The sequence below is a fragment of the Perna viridis genome, chromosome 1 (genome assembly GCF_037379345.1).
Source record: "Perna viridis isolate PV_CMFRI_1.1 ecotype Kerala chromosome 1, ASM3737934v1, whole genome shotgun sequence".
Lineage (NCBI taxonomy): Eukaryota > Metazoa > Mollusca > Bivalvia > Mytilida > Mytilidae > Perna > Perna viridis.
The window spans coordinates 53482294-53508479 of NC_142445.1; the positions used below are offsets into that span (position 1 = coordinate 53482294).

General features: G+C 32.7%; 1 protein-coding gene across 4 annotated transcripts in view; it reads left to right on the top strand.

The window, feature by feature from the left end:
- The first annotated feature begins 2833 nt into the window (after positions 1-2833).
- Positions 2834-26186, top strand: part of LOC148629364 (uncharacterized) — a 37173-nt gene continuing 13820 nt past the window's right edge. For 3 of the 4 annotated variants that reach the window (XM_088549274.1, XM_088549276.1, XM_088549283.1), the window contains exons 1-6: positions 2834-2922; positions 7349-7480; positions 8473-8658; positions 9096-9308; positions 10599-10736; positions 22551-26021. In XM_088549274.1, coding sequence (XP_088405400.1) covers positions 7477-7480; positions 8473-8658; positions 9096-9308; positions 10599-10736; positions 22551-26021 — 4012 coding nt within the window. In that variant the 5' untranslated portion in view covers positions 2834-2922; positions 7349-7476. Of the gene's footprint in view, positions 2923-7348; positions 7481-8472; positions 8659-9095; positions 9309-9410; positions 9524-10598; positions 10737-22550; positions 26022-26186 lie in introns of those variants that run through there. The other variant, XM_088549287.1, reaches the window with a different exon arrangement.

Here is a 26186-nt window from a genome sequence, read left to right on the forward strand (position 1 = left end):
ATTCTGAGGATTGTGAGCTGACATATGTAGAATCGTGCTGATATATAGTCCTCTGCAGGTTAAAGTTAAGGTAAAGTCCAGAGAAGCCATTGAATATTGTGAAATTAGCATATAAGCCTATGGAAAGTGGAATTAGTGGTTTTTAGCCTTAAGATGAAGCCATGGCAAGATGAAAAGTTTCTTGAAATAGCTTTAAACTACTTGAAGATCTTGTTAACTTTGCCATGAGAGGAATACACTACAAAAATCCTTCAAAATATGCATTTTTTTAAGTTATAGGTCCAAATTATGGAAAATTGGTCTTTTTGGCTGATTTTTATGTCCTATCTTGTAAAAAGTGTAGAAAATTTAGTAAAAATATCAAATATTAAACTTTGAGGGCTATATTTACCTAAATATGGTGGTAATAAGCACTTGAAATCAAGTTTTGTGTAGATTTGAGCAAAAATTAGGTTAGAAATGAGGAAAAACTCACTTTCATTACTGCGGTTAAGGTCATATCAGCATTCCCCTATGGCAACATGGAAAATCCATTATTGAGTACTTTTTTTGCTTTAGGTGCCCTTTACTGGTCATGTTTTAATGTGAAAACACTGTATTTACAAATTTAAAGCCAAATATATCACCTTTTGTGAAAATTTAAAGATTTAGGATTTTTGACATGTGATCAAGAAAAAGGGGGAGGCATGTCAGAAATAATTTTTTAAAAATAGACCAATTTCTCAGAAAATGATTACTTTTAAAACTATTTCTTCATTAATATTGTTAAAAAACAAGTTGTGATTGATATTTTTTATTTGAAAAGTCAGAAAAAGTTCTTTGCAAATATTTAATGCATTTAAGTATGGTAGAATATTGTCACTTTTTTGCTCGCACAACTTGATTACCCTATATTTAAAAATCAAATATTTAAAAAAGTGCTTGTCACATTTCACTGAAACTTTGCAAATGCATTCAGTATGTGTGTAGGAAGATACCTGTATAGTTATTTATTTTTTCTAAGACAAAAAGTGACTCTTTAGGTTATAGACCACCAATTCAACCAATGAGCATTCGGAACGTACGCAAAAATAGTCCTACGCAAAAATTACCCCTGTTCCTCATAGTGCTGTGAAAAAAGTTCTCATCTTATTTAAAAAATTTAAACAGTTTCTGAAAGGAAAAACATTTCTGTACATTTTATAGGTGCATTTTGCTTCTTGTGATGTGAAGCCTAATCTCCATAATGATTTTTAAATATACCCCTATCTTGTGAAAACACTGGGATTTCCCATGCTATTTATAGACCCTTCACTTCCGGTGACCAGTACTGCACTGCAAGTCTGCTAACCCCACATGCCATTCTGAGGATTGTGAGCTGACATATGTAGAATCGTGCTGATATATAGTCCTCTGCAGGTTAAAGTTAAGGTAAAGTCCAGAGAAGCCATTGAATATTGTGAAATTAGCATATAAGCCTATGGAAAGTGGAATTAGTGGTTTTTAGCCTTAAGATGAAGCCATGGCAAGATGAAAAGTTTCTTGAAATAGCTTTAAACTACTTGAAGATCTTGTTAACTTTGCCATGAGAGGAATACACTACAAAAATCCTTCAAAATATGCATTTTTTTAAGTTATAGGTCCAAATTATGGAAAATTGGTCTTTTTGGCTGATTTTTATGTCCTATCTTGTAAAAAGTGTAGAAAATTTAGTAAAAATATCAAATATTAAACTTTGAGGGCTATATTTACCTAAATATGGTGGTAATAAGCACTTGAAATCAAGTTTTGTGTAGATTTGAGCAAAAATTAGGTTAGAAATGAGGAAAAACTCACTTTCATTACTGCGGTTAAGGTCATATCAGCATTCCCCTATGGCAACATGGAAAATCCATTATTGAGTACTTTTTTTGCTTTAGGTGCCCTTTACTGGTCATGTTTTAATGTGAAAACACTGTATTTACAAATTTAAAGCCAAATATATCACCTTTTGTGAAAATTTAAAGATTTAGGATTTTTGACATGTGATCAAGAAAAAGGGGGAGGCATGTCAGAAATAATTTTTTAAAAATAGACCAATTTCTCAGAAAATGATTACTTTTAAAACTATTTCTTCATTAATATTGTTAAAAAACAAGTTGTGATTGATATTTTTTATTTGAAAAGTCAGAAAAAGTTCTTTGCAAATATTTAATGCATTTAAGTATGGTAGAATATTGTCACTTTTTTGCTCGCACAACTTGATTACCCTATATTTAAAAATCAAATATTTAAAAAAGTGCTTGTCACATTTCACTGAAACTTTGCAAATGCATTCAGTATGTGTGTAGGAAGATACCTGTATAGTTATTTATTTTTTCTAAGACAAAAAGTGACTCTTTAGGTTATAGACCACCAATTCAACCAATGAGCATTCGGAACGTACGCAAAAATAGTCCTACGCAAAAATTACCCCTGTTCCTCATAGTGCTGTGAAAAAAGTTCTCATCTTATTTAAAAAATTTAAACAGTTTCTGAAAGGAAAAACATTTCTGTACATTTTATAGGTGCATTTTGCTTCTTGTGATGTGAAGCCTAATCTCCATAATGATTTTTAAATATACCCCTATCTTGTGAAAACACTGGGATTTCCCATGCTATTTATAGACCCTTCACTTCCGGTGACCAGTACTGCACTGCAAGTCTGCTAACCCCACATGCCATTCTGAGGATTGTGAGCTGACATATGTAGAATCGTGCTGATATATAGTCCTCTGCAGGTTAAAGTTAAGGTAAAGTCCAGAGAAGCCATTGAATATTGTGAAATTAGCATATAAGCCTATGGAAAGTGGAATTAGTGGTTTTTAGCCTTTAGTATTGATATTTCCGGTACGCATATTCTTCTCATACATTGCATGTGATACCATGTCGGCAACACGGCGATTTGCAATAATTCATATGAAGGTTAGCTTTATGTCAAGAATTTACTGTTAGAGCTCTTACGTCGTCATTGTGATCAGTGGTAAATTCGTCAAAGTTTGTTCTTTTCTGTAATCATAGATGGGTTATAATGTAGTCGTAGACTATACTTTAAAGGGACTGCATTTTCAATTTCATTGTAGCACGTCTGAAAATATATGTATTCAAATATTTTTTTAGACAGAAGCTAAATCTGAGAGACAGTGGATGCATGTTTTGTAAATACTGAAAATCTCGCATGTGATTATTCTATGGAAGGCAGTTCATGTCAAAACTTAATGAACCAACATGTCAATAGGGTTTGTAAGTCTCCTTCTAGTTTCATTTTCCTTTCTGGATTTTTCAATGAAGAACGTAAGGAAACCCAAAGATCGATTTGCATCTTATTGTTTTATTCTGGCATCTCAAAACACTGCATTACAATGCAAAATCTGATATTTTATGCTTTTCTTAACATTTTCATGATGTAAAACTGGAGATTTGTAATTTTTAATTGGTATTTTTACACAAAAAGATGTTTTGCTTTTAATACTGAACTCAATGGTCTGTAAATGGCCAATCTTCATGCATTTGAATGGTAGACTAAGACCCAATCTCCTGAAACAAAGGAGTCATGTGAATAGACTTACAAACCCTATTTTTAATGTGTTAAATGTTACTTTAATGTGATAAATCTTGTTTTAAAATGGTGAATATAGTTTGAATGTATTAAACACTTCTTGAACAGAATGACTGATATACCATTCAACTTTCGGTTTAAGGTAAAGATTCAGTACATGAATGCCACATATATCCTGGTGACTTATGCAGAGAATCAAATTGAATGTTCAAATTTGTTTTAAGGTAGATAATACTTAATATTTCTAGTGGACAGAATTTCCTAGTTTGTTTTTAATGACCTTGAATTTTAATGTAAAAACATTAGTTCCTGTATTTGATTTTGAGATAATTGAGCCTTCAAATGGTAGTTTCTTCCAACATTTTATATGGATTCTGTTGGGGAATTTTCACTTCTTCTCACACTATAAAAAAACTGGTAGATGAAATTTCTTATAAATTTATGTAAAGAACAATTAACTGACATTCTTTCATATTTAAAAAAAAATGGGGTGACCAGACTCTTTTTTCATGTAACAACTCCAAATACATTTCTGTAGAACATTTTCGAACCAATTATCTCCCCTATGAAATATGAAATTATTTTCCCACCAATTATCTCCCTTTGAAAATGTCTCTTTGTAGTTCATATTTGTAATATTACCAAACGAAATTCTATGAAAATAATTCTTTTAAAATGTTTTGGACACATTATTTTTATATCATTTAAACAATAGTAGTTAATTGAAAATATATATGTCTGTATGATTTGCCAGATGACAGAAAAGAATGTGCCATGTAATAGGTATTATCTACCTTAAAATTCTTGGACAGACCCTATACTAAACCATGACCTTAAGGTGTTGAAAGCTGATTACATGCAATTTATAATAGGAACCATGCACATTGCATTGCCTTTTCAAGACAAAACATTATGAAAGAAAAGAGTCTTCCACATTCCAAATAATGTCACATCTGTTAAAATAATATATCAGAAAACTTATTTTTTTCAACCTGGTCAATTTTTTTTCCAGCAATTGTCATGCTATTTCTTGGATATGGTTAGACATTTATAATGACTGAATCTTAAACTGAAATTCATTGCATCATTGATTTCTAGTGAAATATTACTTTTGTTGTTGAAATCCAGGATTTAGAGCCGAGCCAAGTAACATCGCCCATAAAACATGGGGACATAGTGCTTTTATATATTTTTTTGTAACATGTTTAGTATGTTTATTTGTTTATAGTGAATAGATGAGTCTGTTGACCCCCAAATTTTATTTCCTAAAATTTACATATACACTAAGGAATATAACATTTTCAAGAAATTCTATGGACCAGATCTTATGTTCTGTAGAATAACAGCACATTATGTGGTATATAATTACTATGTTTCCAATGATATATATATAGTCTACACAAAATTTTTTTATTGTTGTTTTTTGATTTTTTGTTTTGTATTATTGTTTTTTTGAAAAAGTAATATAAAATTTAAAAAAAAATCCTGGACCCAAGTGCCTGTGATTCTCAGCAGGTGATTGATTTAAAATCCATTGTAATGTCACCAAAACAAGTTGTTTTTCTGAATAATGTTACATCAAAAGGTTGACTTTGATTGTATTTCGTTGTTGAGAGAATTTAGAGAAAGCAAGTCTTACATGGAATATCAGATTTCTGAATGCTGTATTAAAAAATTGTCATTTAACTTTCTTCATTGAAAAATCTGATAATCCATTTGTCTCAATCTAATAAGCTAAATATATTATTGATCTATGTATTTTAATGATTGAAAGTCTAAAAACAAATTGAAATAATTTTTTGTTCAGAATTTTATGATTGTTCTCATTAAATATAATATTTACTTTTTCAAGATAAAACAATCATAAATGTTTATGATACAAAATTAGACATTTCTTTAAGGCTTAGTACTTTTATGCCTCATTTAAAGTAAATTATCTCTGTTTGCTGTCCATAACTATTCCTGAAGTAATTTTATTAACTAAACTATAATTACACCAAAAACGGATGGATAATGTATTGAATTTAAATAATTGGTATATCAAACTAATTTTATATTACATACCTTCCTGTTTTTGTTATTCAAGACAAAAGATAATTTAAACATATGTTGCATGACAGGATAAAATCAGCATGAACTTACTTTTCTAATTCCATTTTTGTCTGATCCATGTATATCAAAAAGAAATGTTGCATGTAGGAAGGTAGAAAAAAAGTAGTAAAGAGGAAGTTTATGTATAATAACAGGCTTCAGGAAAATTCTCGGTCAAACATCCAGTAATAATTTTCTTCAGTGATGTCCTAAAAGCATATTGACCAACATAAATAATTTTCTGGTCTGGCTTCAAGTCCTTCGGCCTGAAAGGTAATAATAAAATTTTCAAACTGATAAACTCTAGGCAATAGTCAAAAAAAGAAATTTTATATTACAAATGGCAATATCAGAGGAAAACTGAAAAGTTGTAAACCATTGCTATGGTCCTGACTTTGTTCTGGCATTTCTGATGAAATTGGTGGGATAAACAGGTTTTATTGTGTGCGAAACCTCCTCCTTGCATTAAAATTTATCATTATTTCTGGTCTATTACAATACAAATGGACAGCATAAAATTGCCATTGGTCAAAACTGGTTAAACCAGTAGTCAAAACAGTACAGAAGATATGAACATTAAATATATGAAAATAAAAAGAACTAAATACAATTTTAGTTAAACAAAGAAGATACAAACTTCAAAATAAGTCTTGTGGCAAAAATGTTTCAAGAAGAAAATAATATATATGATACAAATAAAAAATACAGAAAATAAATTCGTTGACACTATAAGAACTCATCATCTATAATCTGTTTGTCAGAAACAGAATATTTTTTAATAAGATCTGGATATCAGAAATATAACTTTTTCAGGCTGCGTATAAGATACTTTTTTTTATAACTTTGGTCCAAAAAGCCTGTCTCTCAGGCAATGATGGCACATTAAGAAATCAGAATAGTTGCTATTAGCTGTGACATTGATAGTTTGTCAGCAAGCTTGGGGAAGTTAGTAATAATGTGGTGTTACCTTTTTTTTTCTCTCCAATAAATTGAAATTTCCTAATGTATGTATTCATTTATATCTTCACTTTATGAGCATACACAACAATAACAAATATGACAAATAGGTCGACTTTTACAATATACAAGTATGGCGCCGATCTGACTGTTAAAGGTAGGTGTCATTTTCGTGTCAATAGCTTGATTTTCCCACTTTCTCCAACTAGAATTTTTAACCCTCTGCCAAGATCATACTTATAAGTTGGAACCCCTCTTAGCAACTTGAAATTTACTCCCAAAATCTGACTTATACGTGAGTTTATACGGTAGTTCAGCTATTACCAGGGAAACAGCATTTTTAAGTTTGTAGAAAAGTAAATTAGGAAATGCTTTACAAATGGTACAAACACATTTATAGCAAATTTCAAGGCAGTCACTTCGTCCAACGATGAATGTAGCTATTGCTGCTGAAATATATAAATTTTTGTTATCCAAAAAAAAGTTTTTCAAGAAACTTTGACAGAAATCAACTGATAAAAGTAATTTCCCTGTAATATATTTCACATTCCATGAGTAATGAGAAATGGAGATTTAAGCGTCTTGAACTAGTATTTTTGTACTTCTTCCCACTCAAACAGACCTTATCTTAGCCGTAATTTTTGTTCTTTTTGGAAGAGACAGGAACTCATATTGGTGCATCATGACAATGAGATGGAATTTTAACAAAGTATGATAACAGCAGTTAATTATTTTATATTTCAGATGGACGTTGTACATATGGATACTTTGGACCAGAATGTAAATATGAATGTAACTGTGAACTGTCATGTGATGAGAGCACTGGAGCATGTGATCTCTGTAAAGAAGGAAGGAATGGACCAAACTGTCAAATGAGTATGTGTGCTTAAGTGTGTGGGGTTGGAATAACTCAAGAAATTATTTTAGAGATTGGCTTGCTATTTATCTCTATAGAGAGGTTCATTATCATTATCATTCCTGCTGTTGTTACTGATATATGAATATTATAAACAGATAAACTAACCATAACCTCTGAAAAATCTAGCCCAGTTATCACTATAAAAATCAAGCATCTGTGTTCTGTGATGTAAATAATGTTTATCTTTAATGAATATATAAATAGTAACAGTTTTCATATTCTCATGTTCTTGAAAAATCCCAAATACCATTTTATAAAGGTATAAATTTTGCTAAAGCAAAATTTCAATAGTGTAAGGATGTTTGAATTTGTTTATTATGACTTATAGTTCTTTGTAAGTTTGGTACTGGTATAAACATTCGTATCTGTGGTAAAACCAACGCTCAAGATATTAAAGGAATTTCTAGGGCAGAACCATGACTAAAATAAGGGCCTTAAACAAAATTAATCACAGAGCTGGGGAAGGTGCCTTTTTTGTACAGTTTGTGATTAATCAAGATTACATGCCAAAAATGTTTGATTCAGTGTTTAAGAGGGATGTAGGATATAAATAATATAATGTACCATTTCAGCATAACAGTCTAATGCAAAAAAAATGCTACTATTCTGAAATGCAAGAGGCAATGGAAACATCACGATGGTTGGGGTTTGAGTCACCCTTTTGTTTATAAGTTTGTGTAGAAATTTACAAAAAATAGCAAATGATATCCTGGAGTCCATATCTCTATTGGAATCACTGCCCCAGGCCTTTTTGTAAATATTTGGATCTGCATGAAATGTGAAGACAGCTTCCGATTGGACAGCATCCCTACTTTTTATATTTTCATTTCTACGATCTATAATCTCATAAAGTTTTCCTTCCTATCTCAATATCAATTGGCTTATTATGTCCTTTTTAGACAAATTGTATATTGAAAGTAAATTTTCATAAATTTAAACAAATTTTCAGTAAATGTGGCATTAAATCGGCCTGCAAGGTTAAGAAAATTTCCAAATGAAATGGCTCACCAGTTGGTTGATGGTGATCGAGAGAATACCTGCCTGTCTGTTAGTGGGATGGATACACAACGACTGAAAATAGATTTAGGTGATCCTGAAAAACTACATCATATTACCATTTATGATATACCAAATCGTAAGTTAAAAAAATATACAAATATTTTTTATAGTTCTAGAAATAGAAAATTTTGATTTTTCTGTTTCATTATCAGTTCATATCCATCTATGATATGTGTTTTAATGCTAAGACCAGATCCCTACATTTGTTTTTGTCCAGAGCCATTTTTCTTTTTCTGTTGTACTGTTTATAAATGGTTTCTATTTTTTTCAGTACTTCTCATGTCTTGTTACTTAAAATTAAGACTTGTTTTGTTTGTTTTTATTTTTAAATCTTTAAGCCATATACTGTAAAATAGGAAATTTTCATGCTGTCTTTTTTTCGAATTCTCTGCTTTTACTCTACTTTCACACAGCTTTAAATTCCGGATTGTTTCCCAAATGTTTTTACTTTAATTAATGCAAATAGGGGGATTTAACAGTAACAGTACATGTACTTATTTCTAATTTAAACAGGTGCTTTGTCAGAGAGAAAATGGCCAAATGGTCTGGAAATAAAATTGGGAAACACAACAGTCCTGAAAGATGCTGTCATTTGTCATTCCCATAATGGGGATTTCCCTACAAGCGGAGTACTAAATTTAGACTGTAATACTGCAGGTCAACATTTATACCTCATTAAAAAGACTGAACCAAAAGAACTTAGAATTTGTGAAGTGGAAGCTTATGGTATGTTATTTAATGATATACACACCCTCAGGAAAAACGTTTCTATTTGAAATCTGAAACTAGGAAATAAAAAAGTATAAGACTATATACACATTAATTGATCAAATAGTTCTGCATGAAGATTTCATTTTAATGCTTGGATTTTGATAGCCATATGGAAAGGAATGATTCTATAACTGGATGAGATATGTCCTGTCTGGGCTTAAAGTGTGACTGTAAGTCAGTTTACATTCAGTCTGTTTTAATGAATCTTTGATTATAACTACATCTAAGGCCATAACACTGACAATATTTACCCTTGAAAGTAAGAGAAAAGGTGATGCTAGGTCTTCTATGAAGTGAAACACAATCAGTTGTTAATCATGTAACTGATAGTTTCATTCTCATATAAAGCTTCATTTCCATTTTAGTTCTAGTCTCAGTAAGAATTTGATAAAATTGGTAAATTCTAAAATCTTGATAAAACCCATCCCTTCAAAGTTACGTTCAAATATACTCCTGTTGCTCACCCAGGGTTTGACACTAACTTATCATGCAAGGTAGCCCACAGGACTTTTTGATAATCAATTAGTCTCCAAATGGTTTTTTTTTGCTAACCTGTTTTTAAGACTAATATAATGAAAAATAATTTTAAGTAGTCCAAAAGGACTACCAATTCAAATTTCAAGGTAGACCTTTCTCAGATTAGGTAGGTACAGGACTATCTGACCACTATTTGTGTTGAACCCTACTCACCTATGCTTACCAGTTTTTTTAACCACTATCTTGTATCTACAAAACTGAAGAAATTTATGTATTGAATACTTTTTGAATTAAAAGACTTTTGTAAAATTGAAAAATGACCTTTATTTCTTAATTCTGTTGGTATAGTAAAATTACACTGTCAAAATATGATTATTTCTGTGTACCATATTTCAAAAATTGCCTGGTTCTGACAGAGCCTGGTACTTAGTAGAGAAAAAATATACTACCAAGATACTAATGTATTATCAGTCTGTCTGTCTGTATGACATTTCAACTCATCTGTCCATCATGTCCCACAAGTATGTCTTTTTTTTTCTCAATTAAGACTTAGTCAGCCATTAAACATAGTACATGTGTTTTATAGAATGAGCCATAAGGGAAAAACACAAATTAAAACTAACTATTTCAAATAGAAGGTAGAAATAACTGCTGAGGTTTTTATTGTGATTGATGACTTCCCAGTTAATTTTTTTTACAGTAATAATTACATCTAAAAAAAATTTGAATTTACTGTTGATATGTAAGTATCTTGGGTATATGTTTTAGTATGTGCTGATCAAACCTGGGGAAATGAATGTGAGAACTTCTGTGGTCACTGTAGAGATGGCAACATTTGCCACCAGCTGTCAGGAGAGTGCCCCTCTGGATGTGAGCCAGGATGGTATGGACCAAAATGTGACAAAGGTAAGTGGCAAAATCATTGGAGTTAGTTTTTTAACTCTTACGTAAGAATTATCACAAGAACTAAGGATTTGGAGTTAGTTTTTTTCAACTTTTATTTAAGAAATATCATAGGAACTAAGGATGAGGGAGATTTGGCACCACATTTTGTGACATTAACTTGTAAAAATTTCTATTGAATATAATACATATCTTTAATTTACCCCCCAAATTGTTCATTTGCTTCCAGTAAATTGATTACCACAACACAACTATATACTCAAGTATTGTCTTGCTTCCAACATTGTTCTTTCTAACTACTTATTACCTGGGGATGAGATGTAGTATCTGCTTTTGAATCTGTAAAGTAAAACAATACATTTGCCATAGGTAGTTCCAATCAAGTGACTTCTATCATCGCCTATGATATTATTGATATGGACACTCAAAGTTCAAGTTGCCCTTAAAAAAAACTTTGGTTAAGAACTTTGTACTACTGGTTTAATGGTTACCAACCCTGTCAGCATTGCTGTACTTAAAGACCTCTATAAACAGTCAACTTTATGATCCACTTGGTTAAACATGTTTCTGACCAATTAATGTCAGTTGTGCTTTATTTTACCTTAGATATTGGTTCATTTAGATGAACTTCGATTCCTTTTTTATATTACTTAATAAAGAAAAGTGAATAAGGAAGTTTATAATGAGTTAAAGAGATACAATTTAATATGCTTATTTTGAATGTTGTTAAAAGGTTATAATAAAGAGACAATGACAGTCAGAATAATTAAACATGAATTTTAGAAAAGGGGATAACTGTAGATTTACATGACTTATCTTTGACATTCAGACACTTGAAATTTCCCCGATACTTCCGTCCATATCAAATTCATGTGTGACAAGGCAAGCACAAATAACTTAAGATTTGATGATTGTTACCATGCTATTAACTATAACTTTTAAAATTTCAAATGAACGCAAGAGTGCCAAAAGAAAAAAAACCAAAAAAAAAAACAAGAAAAAGTTGTGGTGATTTAAACAGGGAAAAATGCTAGCAAAAATTAATTTAAATATTTTTGCCAAAAACTTTTAGAAGCATTTTTTGTAATAAGTTCATCTATTATTATCTAAAGCTGAAACACTTGTGAGATGAGAATTCAGTTTTTAGGTTTATTTTTCAAATTTTCAAAAGTTTACATATTTATGCAAATTTTAGATGGAAATAATATGATGTAATGGAGTGAATCTGTCATTTTTTCCGACGCATTCGGTATTAGATTAACTTTTTAACCTTTCACCTTAAGGACGCTCTTCTATGGAAACACAAGACATCCGATCGTGATTCTGTTTCCCGATTGGCCAAATACTGATAACTTCATGGCTTTCGAAAAAATGTTTCGAAAATTTGTAATTGCGTGCCATGTGTTATTTTCTTGAAAGAAATGTAGATACTTAGAAATAAAAAAAAGAAAATTTTACTACGTCTGCTATCTTTTTTTAAAGGTAGTACTTGTTTAAATATAGAAGACAGATTTTAGTGAGAATATTACACCTTTATCTAAGTTGTAAATGATATTTGTTGTCCCCCACAATGCGTTGTGAGGGAACATGGAAATACCGGGTGTCCACCTGTCCATGTGTCAGTCTGTCCGCCTGTCTGCATTTTCCACACTTTTTTTGTAATGCTCCTACCAAAGAAGTTTGTTTTTGGTATGTAGCCTTATTATAAAGAGTTACAGATTAAGTTCGACTTTGGTTACCTTTGAATAATTTTTACAGAAGTTATGGCCCTTTGACTTAGAAAATTTCATTGAATTTAAAGTTTTCCGCACCTTTTTTTACGTGGGGGACATAGGAACGCTGTTCTTTTATTGACTTTTGTAGCCTTAATTTTAGACTGCAGAGAAGTATATGAACTTTCTGTTCTATCCATCAGCAGGTAACACTTCCAAGTTGTTCTTAGAAAAATCAGCATGTCATGTTTATTCCCAGGTCACTATGAAGACTGAGGTTGGCCTTGTAGATTATCATCGTGAACAGTTTACATTTACATCAAGTGCATGTTCTGTTGTAATTATGGTAGAGAAAAAAATCACTTGTCAAAATATCATTTTCAATTAAATATGATGGGAATCAATTAAATCTATGGTTGAAGGTCTCCTCTGTTGACCTTACAAAGTGGTAATGGTGTTTCCTCTGTCTATATCCGTTGCTACTTTAGCATCCTGTTTATATAATATTATGTACTCGGAGGACTATGACTTAATTCAGGTAGATATTATGAATTTTTTTTGGGGTTAAATTTTAGGATAATTTTGTAGAAATATTTTTCCTTCATCCCCCTTTTTTTTAAATTTTACAATGTTTACATTATAAAGAATTTCTATCAAACTTATATTATAAATTTTGAATGAACTTATTTTAAGTACCTATGAACAGATAATTTTTTTTTTCTCAGGTTGCAGTCTTTTTTCAAGTTTTATGCTGTAACAAGTTTTTTTTAAATTATTGCTTTGAATGTTGAGTTTTGAAATGAAGATGACTTTTTTTAATGAGTTAGTTTGTATTGTGGGATAAGTGGCTCTATATAAGTGTCTTGAATCATATTGATGTTTAAGGTAATGAGAATTTACTTATGAAATCATGTATGCAACTACTTGAATGCAACATGCTAAGGTATTATATGCTTACATGTTGCTGTATTAGGACTTAAATTACTGGGAACGGTTTGATCTTTTAAGTGAAACCATATAACTATAACAAAATTTAAAAATTGCTTTAGAATGAAATCCTGTTGAGTGAGAGGTGAATGAAATTTCTTCTGAGAGGGTCAATTAAACAGTTCTGGTATCCCAACTGGTAGCAAAGCTTTACAAATGCTTCATTTAAGTTCTATCAGAGGCAATTTAAGACTCCCTCTGAGTCAAAAAACAAACTTAAAGTCACATTTCCTGCTACCAGCAAGGAAACAAAATAGGGTAGCTAGGTAGGGCAATTGTTTTTTTTTCAAAAACATTTTTTGTTGAGTTAATCAGGAAACAATCTAACACTGTTTGAGCCAAAATAGCCATAAAACATTTAGGGTAGGCAGCCGCGCAAAAAATATGGTAGATAGGGTAGGAGAAAACAGACTAATAGTTTTTTTTACCTGATTGGTAAACTTTTAAGTTATTTCTCTGTTACTGTTACCATAAATGTAATTGTATTTTTGTGTGGATTCTGTCAAGTGAACACATTAACAGCTATTATTTTGTATGGTTGTAACAGTGTAAAAGATGCTAGATTGTATAAAAATGATTTTCATGGATACTGTTATTTGGAAGAATTGTCTATATTATTGGAAATGGCTAGGTGATTGATACACTAAGAAAAATCCTATGTTTTGCAAGAAGTTAAATTATCTTGATCAGTTACATCTGTAAATGGTTAGTGACAATTCGTGGTAATTATTACTCTATGGAAAAGACTTTTTTCTTCCTGAGCAATAATTTGTCCAATTTTGATTGTAATGTTGAAATTGACAGACATTATATGAGACTTTAGAACATTAGATTTTATTTATCAGCCATACTGACAACTTGAGTATGACCTTTTCCCTCTTGTTAACTATTAGTTCATCAATCAGTCATCATAATAACATTTACTTTGAAGGTAAGTTCAGCAACATGTATATTTAAGTAGCTGTCTTTGTAAGAATCATGCAAATTCTGTAATATGTGATACACCCTAAAAAAGGCTACATATTTTTATTTTTGTAGTTTAGTTGTTTTATGGGTGTATATTATGTAATGTGTAATTATTTATTTCAATCTGCCTGCTCTTAAGAGATAATCAACATTAAAAATACAATACATTCTTTTGTATTTGAGTGTCATTTACAGAGTTGTCTCCCTTAATTTTGAAATCTACAGTGCATTCTATATATTTTTTTTCTCCTAAGAACATGGGATGTATGAAAAACGGAATATTAATTTCTGTTTACTATGGCAATTCAAACAAAATATCAAAAACAAAAATATGTAGGCTTTCCAACCATGTATCACATTTTGCATGATTCTTAGCTGGAGTGCTACTTAGACTAGAAATAAATACACATTCATAAACATTCCATCTTATGAGTTCTAGAAAAAAATCTATTTGTACATTTTACATAGAATCTAGCTTTTAATTGGGTTTGTAATTTACAACCTTTGTAATTTTGGGTTTAAAAACTGTTAAGCTAATTCTAGTAACATAATTACGATGAAGTAGCAACCATTAGGATAAACAGAAAAATATTCTTAATGAGATTTTTGTCTTTAGGTCAGAGGAAAACAATTAAAAAGTGAGGATATAGTCATTTTGATAAATGAAATACACACACACAGAATTTGATATTTACTCCTAGCCCCACCCTGAATATCAAAATAACCCTTTTAAGAGTTAAAAACCTCTGAATATCAAAATAACCCTTTTAAGAGTTAAAAACCTCTGAATATCAAAATGACCCTTTTAAGAGTATAAAACCCCTGAATATCAAAATAACCCTTTAAGAATATATAACCTCTGAATATCAAAATGACCCCTTTAAGAGTATAACACCCCTGAATATTAAAATGAACCTTTTAAGAGTATACAACCCCTGAGTGAATAACAAAATGCCCCCTTTAAGAGTACACAACCTCTCCTTTTGGAAAATGACCCCTTTAAGAGTATACAACCTCTGAATAACAAAATGGCCCTTTTTAAGAGTATACAACCTCTGAATAACAAAATGCCCCCTTTAAGAGTACACAATCTCTTCTTTTTGAAAATGACCCCTTTAAGAGTATACAACCTCTGAATAACAAAATGGCCCCTTTTAAGAGTATACAACCTCTGATATCAAAATGATCCCTTTAAGAGTATACAACCTCTGAATATCAAAATGGCCCCTTTAAGAGTATACAACCTCTGAATATCAAAATGGCCCCTTTAAAAGTATACAACCTCTGAATATCTAAATGACCCCTTTAAAAGTATACAACCTCTGATATCAAAATGACCCCTTTAAAAGTATACAACCTTTGAATATCAAAATGACCCCTTTAAAAGTATACAACCTCTGAATATCAAAATGACCCCTTTAAGAATATACAACCTCTGATATCAAAATGACCCCTTTAGGAGTATACAACCTCTGAATATCAAAATGGCCCCTTTAGGAGTATACAACCTCTCCTTTTGGAAGGACTATTTGATAGTAATGTTTTTACCACAGTTATATGACAACATTCCTAATGATTTTTCTATGTTATTTCTTTGAAATCTTTTATCATTAACACTGCACAATGATTTCTCATTTTAGCATAACATGGTTATAGTTTACTTTAACATACCATAGTAGAAAACTTTTTATTAAAATTTTAAATGTATTATTTGGACAGATTTCAACAATTTTGATTCTATCATACAAATTGGTCATATATTATAAGAAGAAAGATGATTATTGGGACAAATGAATAAACATACAGCAATAGTTCTGATAGAAATCTGAAATCTGCTGATATTATATAAATATAATCTGTTTTAGTTTGATCAGAGTTTTACAAAGTCCAGCTGTTAGAGAGAGCTTGACCATGTTACAACAGTTTACTTTACATAAATGTAAACTTCCCTCACATAATGTCCATGTGCACTCGAGGATATTGTTCTAATCATGGGGTAGGCCAATTCCTTCCTGTGAATAAGAAGATTGTTAATAAGATTATATAGCTAAAACCTTGTTTCCTTAAAAATTATACAAAGTGTACATACTTACGTACATGTTTTTTAAATATGATTTAGGAAGACATTTGTTAACAAAAGTGTGGAACTTATTTATATTACAAAGATTTGTTTTTAAAGTATGGTTTAACAAGTAAAAGTTTCTTTTTAAAACTTTACAATTGAAACATTGAAATTAGTTGTATTTTATACAATAAATTTTTAAAACTACCTGGTTTCACATTGGTATCCCATTAGATTTGTGTTCTTCCATTTAAAAAATGACTGTTTCTAGGGGGAAAAAAAAGAATATTGAAATGTCAAAAATGAGGAAACCCTTTGACAAAACATAGCTGGGAAAATAAACGGATGGAGAACTAGGTCACACATAACACAAGGAACCAAAAAAAGTACAAATCCTATTAAATCCTGCTTCATGCTAGTCACCATTCATGCAGCTAATTCATTATTATGTCTTGAATAAATATCATTTTTCTATATATTTATTGAAAACTGTAAAGATGTAATACTTTGTGGTGTCATTTTTACATAACCAGGCATCAAGGCAGTTAAAATTTTACAAAATAATAGGTCTTAATTAATGTTAGTGAATGTAGCTTGTAGTGCTCTGATCCAAAATGGTCCTGGCATGTTTGTAATTCTTTGTATCCTGATTCTGATTCAGATTGGCACTGTTTTGCTGTTTTAATTAGCAGTCTTTGTAAGAATCATGCAATATCTGTAATATTTGATACACATATAAAAAGCTGCACATTTTTATTTTTGTTATTTAATTGCTTTGAAATTTATAATCTTATATTTCAATCAAGTGATACATGATACATTTTAGAATACATAATTGGTGCTAAAAGACACTTTCCTAGGCTTATCTATGATCATCTGACAGACATTTAGGTAACTTTAATCTATAAATTATAATGGTAGGTTTTTACTAAACAATCCCACTTTTTTAACAGAACATAACAAAAGCTGACATTGATAAAACCTGGATTCTATTTTTAAAACTGCAACCATGAAAAGGAGTTATTATTATTTACTAATTTCCATGCTTGTGTATTGTATTTGATTGACTGTTGCTTCATATAGTGTCTTCTTAATACCTTTACAATTTTCAATGCAGCTATTTTGAAATTTAGCATACATTTTGTTGATCATAAGTTTGATTTCAGTTTTTACAAGAATTTGATTGTGCTTGGTGACCTGTCATCCTTTTCACAAAATATCTTAAAAGTAAAATTAGTTATAAGCTTTTTTGACGTCATAATATATCAGAGTATTATGGCATCAAAACTTAAGAATAATTTTACACTTATGAATTGTGGTGAAATTGACTACTGGTTCTCTGTAGAAAATCTCTTAAAATCATATTACATTTCATGTAAAATTGATTAACTAGTATTTCTTCCTTTAAAGACACATTAATTTCTTAAATTTTGATGATATATTGCATTTGTTCTTCTAATCATGAAAACAGTTTTTCCTCATATAAAAAAATTTCATAACAACATATATATCAATTTTAGACATTTTTTTTATAATTATGGTTATTTTAATAACTGCAAATCGTGACAAAAGTTTGTGATTTCAGGGAATTAAAAAATTTGACTTAGGTTGTAAAATTAATGCCTGCCAGGAAGAGAATTACAGAAACCTGTGATATACTGTTAAACAAGATAAATGTTAAATCCTTTTCCTGACCAGATATTATGTTTTCTGGCTAATTGTGGCTTCTGTTATTTTCTATTTTAATCCGGTACTTGTCTGTGATGGTTTACAATCTTTTTGAAAAAAGAATTCTGTAACCAGATATTTTACAAATTAAGTCATCTCAAAGAGACAGGATGGTGGTGTTTTTATCACTTTATATCATGTATCTCTAGACTTCTTTTTTAAATGTAGATACAGTATCATAGCACTGGAAAGATTTTATCTAAATGAATTCTGTTTTATTAAAACTTATAGAATTCTAGAAATGTTATTGTCACTAGTGACTGTCAGCATGATGAGCTACTTAATTACTCGGGTCAGTTAAACTATTGTAGAACATAATAATGCATTTTTACAGCCAAAAATATACATAAAATTTTATGTCACAGCATTAATTTAAATCTCTGTAGGGCAGAAAGTCTGTTGTGACGAAATATGGTTTTATATAACCACTTTGTCTCTTTTTGTCTTGCTGTATATTACTACAAAATTTATATTTATATTTTATATACTGTGAATGTACTTTAATTCATGGATACCAATTTTTGTAAATTAGGGAACAAACACAAGTTTGTGGATTCTTGAATTCGTGGTTTTGAGGTTTTCAGTATACACATCAATGGAAATCTCCTTTTCCTTGGGATCCAAATTTCGTTGTCTGGCCTACCCACGAATACCACGAAAATTAGTGCCCCACAAACAATAGTTCTATCACAGTACAAGCATCTTTTGACAGTGGTATATTAATTTGAATTATTGTCTTGAAGTTTATGCCTTTCCTTGCTATTGTTTTACGTTATTGGGTTCATGATTAGGGACTTCAAACACGGAAAGAAAGAAATTCAATATTGGGCAGTTCATATGTATTACTGCATTAATTCAGTCATTTATTTTAGCTCAGCTAGCCAGTTTTTTTTTTTTGTTTTTTTTTGTTTTTTTTTTTTAAATTCAAATTTTAAGCAATCTGATAGGTCAAAATTTTAGATCTTAGATGAGGAAAAGATGGTCATGAAAATCTTAATTTAAGCTATTTTATGAAACTGGGCCCTGGAATATATATGCATACAAGTAATTTTGTCGAAATCATAATAAGTGTTTGTTATTTCTGAATGTATTTATATGACCACAAGCAAATTTGCAATTTTATATTGGTATGGCTCTGTTGTCGTCATTGTACATATACACTTGGTTTACTTGTAATAACTTGAGTGTTAATTTGCTTATCTGTACAAATTTTTATAACATGGTATTAAATCTCAAAAGGAAGGTTAGTATTAATTTTAGGGGTTATAGCCACAACCATTTTAGAATTAGGGTCCAAAAAGGTTCCTTAAACAAGCATTTCATAGAATTCAACTATAAAACTCCAAGAAAAGCATAGGAATGTCAAGGATATTGTTTCATAATATTCTGTAGCACAGTGGTCAGACTTGGATTGATTTTGGGGGTAAAGACTTGAACTTCTCAGAAATTTGGGGCCAAAAAGGAGAATCAGAAACATGCATTTTCCTGATGTCAAGAAAATAACTTATTTGTTTTTGGTCCAAATTTATTTTATTGGATTCCTTATAAAAATCCCTGCCTGCGTTTTTCAATCAGATTTAAGATATCATTTACAGTTTTTGAGTTAAAAGGGTTGAAAGGGATTTATTTTTGGTCTTATATCGAAATTTTTTTTATTTGATTCCTTATGAAAATACCTGCCTGCATTTGTCAGTCAAATTTCAGTTTTCTTTTATGGTTTTCAAGTTACAAGTGGTCAATGGGGCCACACCCAAAAAAATAGTCATTTTAATTTTTGATCTGATTTTGAAAACTTTTATTGAATTTCAAGTTTTGTTCTTTTTTGTGTCCAAACCAGTTTTGTGACCATAATGATTTGTCACACTGTCCTTTAGTGTGTCAAAAACAAATATTTTGTCCACACTTGCACCAACTGTTCAGGGTTTGAGCACTGCAGTCTATCATGTTGTGCTCTTCATCTCCTATTAAAACCAGTTGATGGATAAGAATCTTCTTATCGTTATCATGAACTCATGGATCGTTATGGTGTATCCATCAGCACCATGAGAACTGATTTATTCAACGGGTCATAGTTTTCCTTCCCTTGTTTGTCTACCCTGCACTTGACTTTTTATGAGCAACTCGGCGGGTGTTTCTAGAAAAGCAGAGGATGCTTACCCTACTGGTGCACCTGGTCCATGCTCCCAGTTTTTAGTGGAGTCCGAGTTGTTCATTTACTTTTGTTACTTTGTATGTATGATTTTAGTTACTTTATGTTCTTTGTTGTGTATGTCTGTTTTCCATTTCTGGTCTTTGTCCCTGGATTGCATTCTTTTGATTACCACTATAACCTTGGTTCCCTTGATTATTCTTTTAAAGTACATATACTACATATAAGGCAATATGGCTTAAAAGGAAAACAGTTATAGCACATATCAAATTCACATTTGAGTGCAATCTTCCTGAAATTTATCTTTTTAACTAACAAAACATAATCTTTGATAAGTTATACCTTCAATGAAGAAATAAAGTTACTGTTGGGAGATTCCAAAGGGAGATAATCCAATTTAAGCTGAACATTTTAAAATCTTGTTAATGCAACACCTCCTAAACAGTTAAAGTGAATTTGATGAAACAGGAAGGTTTTGTTACATATGAAGATATAGTTACTGCCAGGGGACTGCAAAGGGAGAAAGCTGAACTAATGGGTTTTACATTTGATTTCATATTAAGCAGGGGTAATCTCTTTGTGAGCTTGCTCAAAGTATTTCTAGTTTTTTACCTATTTCATCTTTTGGGTGTTGAAATGATATTTTAAGTGTACCGGTAAGTATTTGTAAGAATCTGGCAAAATAGAAAAAATCAAAAGCATGCATGTCAAAACCCCACCACACTGACAATATACTTTCTCTATTTGAAAGGACCATAATTTCATCTCTGCATCACTGACTTTGCTTAGAAATTTTTCAATAGAATGTTTGAAAAATGAGGTTTTTGACAGAGTTATCTGCCCTTAAAATGTTAATTTTCAGTGCATTTTAGTGAAATTATAATTCAATGCACCAACATGATATGGAAAATATTGTCTTGTTTACTTAATTCTGATGGTGCAACTAGTCAAACTACACTATCAAAATGATGGGTAGCACTAGATGAGTTGGGATGGGTAGCACTAGATGAGTTGGGATGGGTAGCACTAGAAGAATTGGGATTGGTAGCACTAGATGAATTAGGATGGGTAGCACTAGATGAGTTGGGATGGGTAGCACTAGATGAATTGGGATGGATAGCACAAGATGAATTAGGATGGGTAGCACTAGATGAGTTGGGATGGGTAGCACTAGATGAATTGGGATGGGTAGCACTAGATGAATTGGGATGGATAGCACGAGATGAATTAGGATGGGTAGCACTAGATTAGTTGGGATGGGTTACACTAGATGAATTAGGATGGGTAGCACTAGCTGAATTAGGATTGGTAGCACTAGATGAATTGGGATGGATAGCACAAGATGAATTAGGATGGGTAGCACTAGATGAGTTGGGATGGGTAGCACTAGATGAATTGGGATTGGTAGCACTAGATGAATTAGGATGGGTAGTACTAGATGAGTTGGGATGGGTAGCACTAGATGTATTGGGATGGGTAGTACTAGATGAATTGGGATGGGTAGCAATACAGCTTATTTTGGCCCATATACTATTAAGTTATATAGTTCCAATTTTGTTGGACTCGACTTACCTAGAAGTCCATTTTGTTGGACTCTACTTACCAAGAAGTCCATTTTGGGGGACTCTATTTACCCAGAAGTCCATTTTGGGGGACTCTATTTACCCAGAAGTCCATTTTTGGGGACTCTACTTATTCAGAAGTCCATTTTGGGGATCTCTACTTATTCAGAAGTCCATTTTGGGGATCTCTGCTTACCCAGAAGTCCATTTTGGTGGACTCTACTTACCCAGAAGTCCATGATGCTAGTTATTATTTCTGTAAAAGTACTTTTTTCAAGAGTACCGGCCTATGTGGTTTGGTAAAATCACTTGAGCATTTTTTTTTCTTTGGAAACTTTACATTTTGTTTGGAATTGTATTGATGTGTCATAGGACAGTTTATCTGCATTCTAGTAGGCAGGAGAATAGCCATTTAATTGACTTTGTATAAGAATTTATTCTTTAGCCAGGTCAATTTGTCATTGGACTATTGTTTTGAGGACTGTAGGTTTCAATCCTGGATGACCTAAGATTTAATTTTTGTGAGGTGAATCATACTCTCTGATTACTCAGGGCTTTGCCAAATCAAATTTTTACCCAACTAAGAATTAAAGTGAGGTTGTTCACAAAATCTCTACTTAAGGAAATTATTGATGCTATTTCTAATTTCAGAGAATTCCTTTTTGAAAATTGATGGCGGACCCAGGGATTTTGGAGCAAGTTCGTCAGTGACAGCCAGTAGTGAACAGACAGTTAGTTCTATAAAGGGCATTGTTACAGTAAGTCCTAGTTCCTCAGTACCAGGAGGCACTGTAACTGTAACTCCAAGCTCATCAGGTACCAGTAGCAGTTTGACAGTTAGTTCTAGCACATCATTGTCTGGTAGCAGTGTTACTTCAAGCTTAACAGTGACAAGTGGAAGATTGACTGTCAGTCCAAGCACAGCATTTACAAGTGGAACTGTTACTATCAGTTCAAGCACAGCAGTTACCAGTGGAAGTGTTATTATCAGTCCGAGCTCAGCAGTCACCAGTGTAAGTGTAACAGTCATTCCAAGCTTATCAGTCACCAGTAGCAGTGTGACAGTTAGTCCTAGCTCGTCATTGTCAGGAAGTAGTGTTACTGCAAGCTTAACAGTGACAAGTGGAAGTGTGACTGTGAGTCCAAGCTCAGTAGTTGCTAGTAGCAGTGTGACTGTTAGTGAAAATTCAGCAGGTACAAGTGGAATTGTTACAGTCACTCCAAGCTCAGCAGCTTCAAGTGGTAGTGTGACTATCATTCCTAGCTCAACAATTTCAAGTGTGACTGTCAGTGTAAACTCAGCAGTCACTAGTGGCAGTTTGACTGTCAGTGCAGACTCAGCAGTTACCAGTGGAAGTGTGACTGTGAGTCCAAGCTCAGCAGCTACTAGTGGAAGTCTGACAGTAAGTCCAAGCTCAGTAATTACCAGTGGGAGTGTGAGTGTCAGTCCAAGCTCAGCAGCTACAAGTGGAAGCGTGACTGTAAGTCCTAGCACTGCATTTACCAGTGAAAGTGTGACTGTGAATCCAAGCTCATCAGTTTCAAGTAACACTGTAACAGTCAGTCCAAGCTCAGCTGTATCAAGTGACAGCGTGACTGTCTCTCCAAGCTTAACAGTTACAAGTGGCACTGTGGCTGTCAGTCAAAGTTCGGCAGTTACAAGTGGCAGTGTGACTGTCTCTCCAAGCTCAGCAGTTTCAATTGGTAGTGTGACTGTCTCTCCAAGTTCAGAAGTTACAAGTGGCAGTGGCACTGTAGCTGTCAGTCAAAGCTTGGCATTAACAAGTGGGAGTGTGACTGTAAGTCCTAGCTCAGCTGTTACAAGTGGCACTGTGACTGTGTCTCCAAGTTCAGCTGTTTCAAGCGGCAGTGTGACTGTAAGTCCTACCTCAACAGTAACAACTGGTAGTTTGACTGTGAGTCCTACCTCAGTAATTACAAGTAGCTCTGTAACTGTTGGTCGAAGCTCAGCCTTAACAAGTGGAAGTGTGACTGTAAGTCCAAGCTCAGCCATTACAAGTGGGACTGTGACTGATAGTCTTAGCACTGCTGTTTCAAGTGGCAGTGTAACTGTCTCTCAAAGTTCAGAAGTTACAAGTGGCAGTGTGACTTTCAGTCCAAGCTCAGCTGTTTCAAGTGGCAGTGTGACTGTCTCTCCAAGCTCAGCTGTTTCAAGTGGTAGTGTGACTGTCTCTCCAAGTTCAGAAGTTACAACAGGCAGTGTGACTGTGAGTCCTAGCTCAGTAGTTACAAGTGGCATTGTAGCTGTCAGTCCAAGCTCGACATTAAGAAGTGGGAGTGTGACTATAAGTCCTAGCTCAGCCGTTACAAGTGGAAGTGTGACTGTAAGTCCTAGCTCAGCTGTTACAAGTGGCACTGTGACTGTGTCTCCAAGTTCAGAAGTTACAAGTGGCAGTGTGACAGTTAGTCCAAGCTCAGCTTTTTCCAGTAGAAGTGTGTCTGTAAGTCCTAGCTCAACATTTACAACTGGTATTGTGACTTTGAGTCCTAGCTCAGCAATTACAAGTGGCACTGTAACTGTTGGTCAAAGCTCAGTCTTAACAAGTGGAAGTGTGACTGTAAGTCCAAGCTCAGCCATTACAAGTGGGACTGTAATTGGTAGTCTTAGCTCAGCTGTTACAACTGGAAGTGTAACTGTCTCTCCAAGTTCAGAAGTTACAAGTGGCATTGTCACTGTAACTCCTAGCTCAACAGTTACAAGTGACACTGTAACTGTCAGTCAAAGCTCAGCTGTTTCAAGTGGCAGTGTGACAGTAAGTCCTAGCTCAACAGTTACAACTGGTAGTGTGACTGTGAGTCCTAGCTCAGTAGTAACAAGTGGCACTGTAACTGTTGGTCAAAGCTCAGCCTTAACAAGTGGAAGTGTGACTGTTAGTCCAAGCTCAGCAGTAGCAAGTGGCAGTGTGACTGTTTTTCCAACCTCAGCAGTTACAAGTGGCAGTGTGACTGTCAGTCCTAGCTCAGCATTAACCAGTGGAAGTGTGACTGTCAGTCCAAGCTCAGTAGTTACAACTGGCAGTGTGACTGTCAGTCAAAGCTCAACATTTACAAGTGGTGCAGTGACTGTGAGTACCATTGCAACATCACCAAGTATGACAATGTCAAGCAGTTTATCCATGCATCCTACTAGTACCAGTAGTTCTGCAACTTTGATTTCAACCAAGTCACAAAGTATAACAATGTCTATTTCAATCTCTTCATTAACTCCTAGTTTAACCTCACAATTTCCAAGCATGGGGTCAGATATTTCAACATCATTATTACCAAGTGCATCAACACAAATTAGCTCTGTTTCATCAATGTCGGGTAGCATGCAGACACAAACCACAAGTATGTCCATGTCTGCAAGTATGATGTCTACATCTTCAGTACCAACAAGCTTGATATCTACTGAACATACTACAAGTATGAAGATGTCCTCTGTTGCTTCAACACAGTTACACAGTAGTTTCTCCAGTAACGTTATGTCACAATCTCCAACCATATCAATGTCAACTACTGCTACAACAATGTACTCAAGTATGGGATCTTCAACTAGTGTTTCATCACAAACATCAGCCTCCACAATGTCACAAGTTTCAACTCTAACCATATCAGCAAGCACACTGACACAATCAACAAGTATTGCTATTTCAACACCAAGTATGACAGTCACAAGTAGTACCATGTCACAATCTCCAAGTATGTCACCTTCGACAATGTCAACTGTTTTGACATCAAGTCTGCTATCAAGTGATATATCAAGACTATCTACACTTGAAACATCAGCTACACTAACAGCATCAAGTGAAATGTCTTCAAAATATTCAACTGCCTCAGTATTGTCAACACTGTCACCATCACAGAGCATAAAACCATCAAGCGCCATGACATCACAAGTAACAAGCCTTACATCCTCACAAGCAGATACACTGACATCAATAAGCAGGGCTTCAGAAACACCAAGTTTGACTTCCACTAGTGAAGCAGCATCTCAAACTTCTACGCTGTCTACATCTCAAATGTCAACAGTTCAGGTGTCTTCTGTAGAGACAACTAGCATTCCCATTACACCTTCATCTTCTGAAGTGATATCTTCAACAACAACGCCATTAATTCCAGGTAGGTTTAATTTGTTTACTGCTTCCTGTTAAAAAATGTTTTGACTTTATAAAGCTAATTTTACATTTGTAATTACTATAGTTTACCCAATTTTCTTTTAGCTATATAGACAGTAGCAATTTTTATATTCATATTTAGACATTTGTTTCATATATTTTTTTTCAA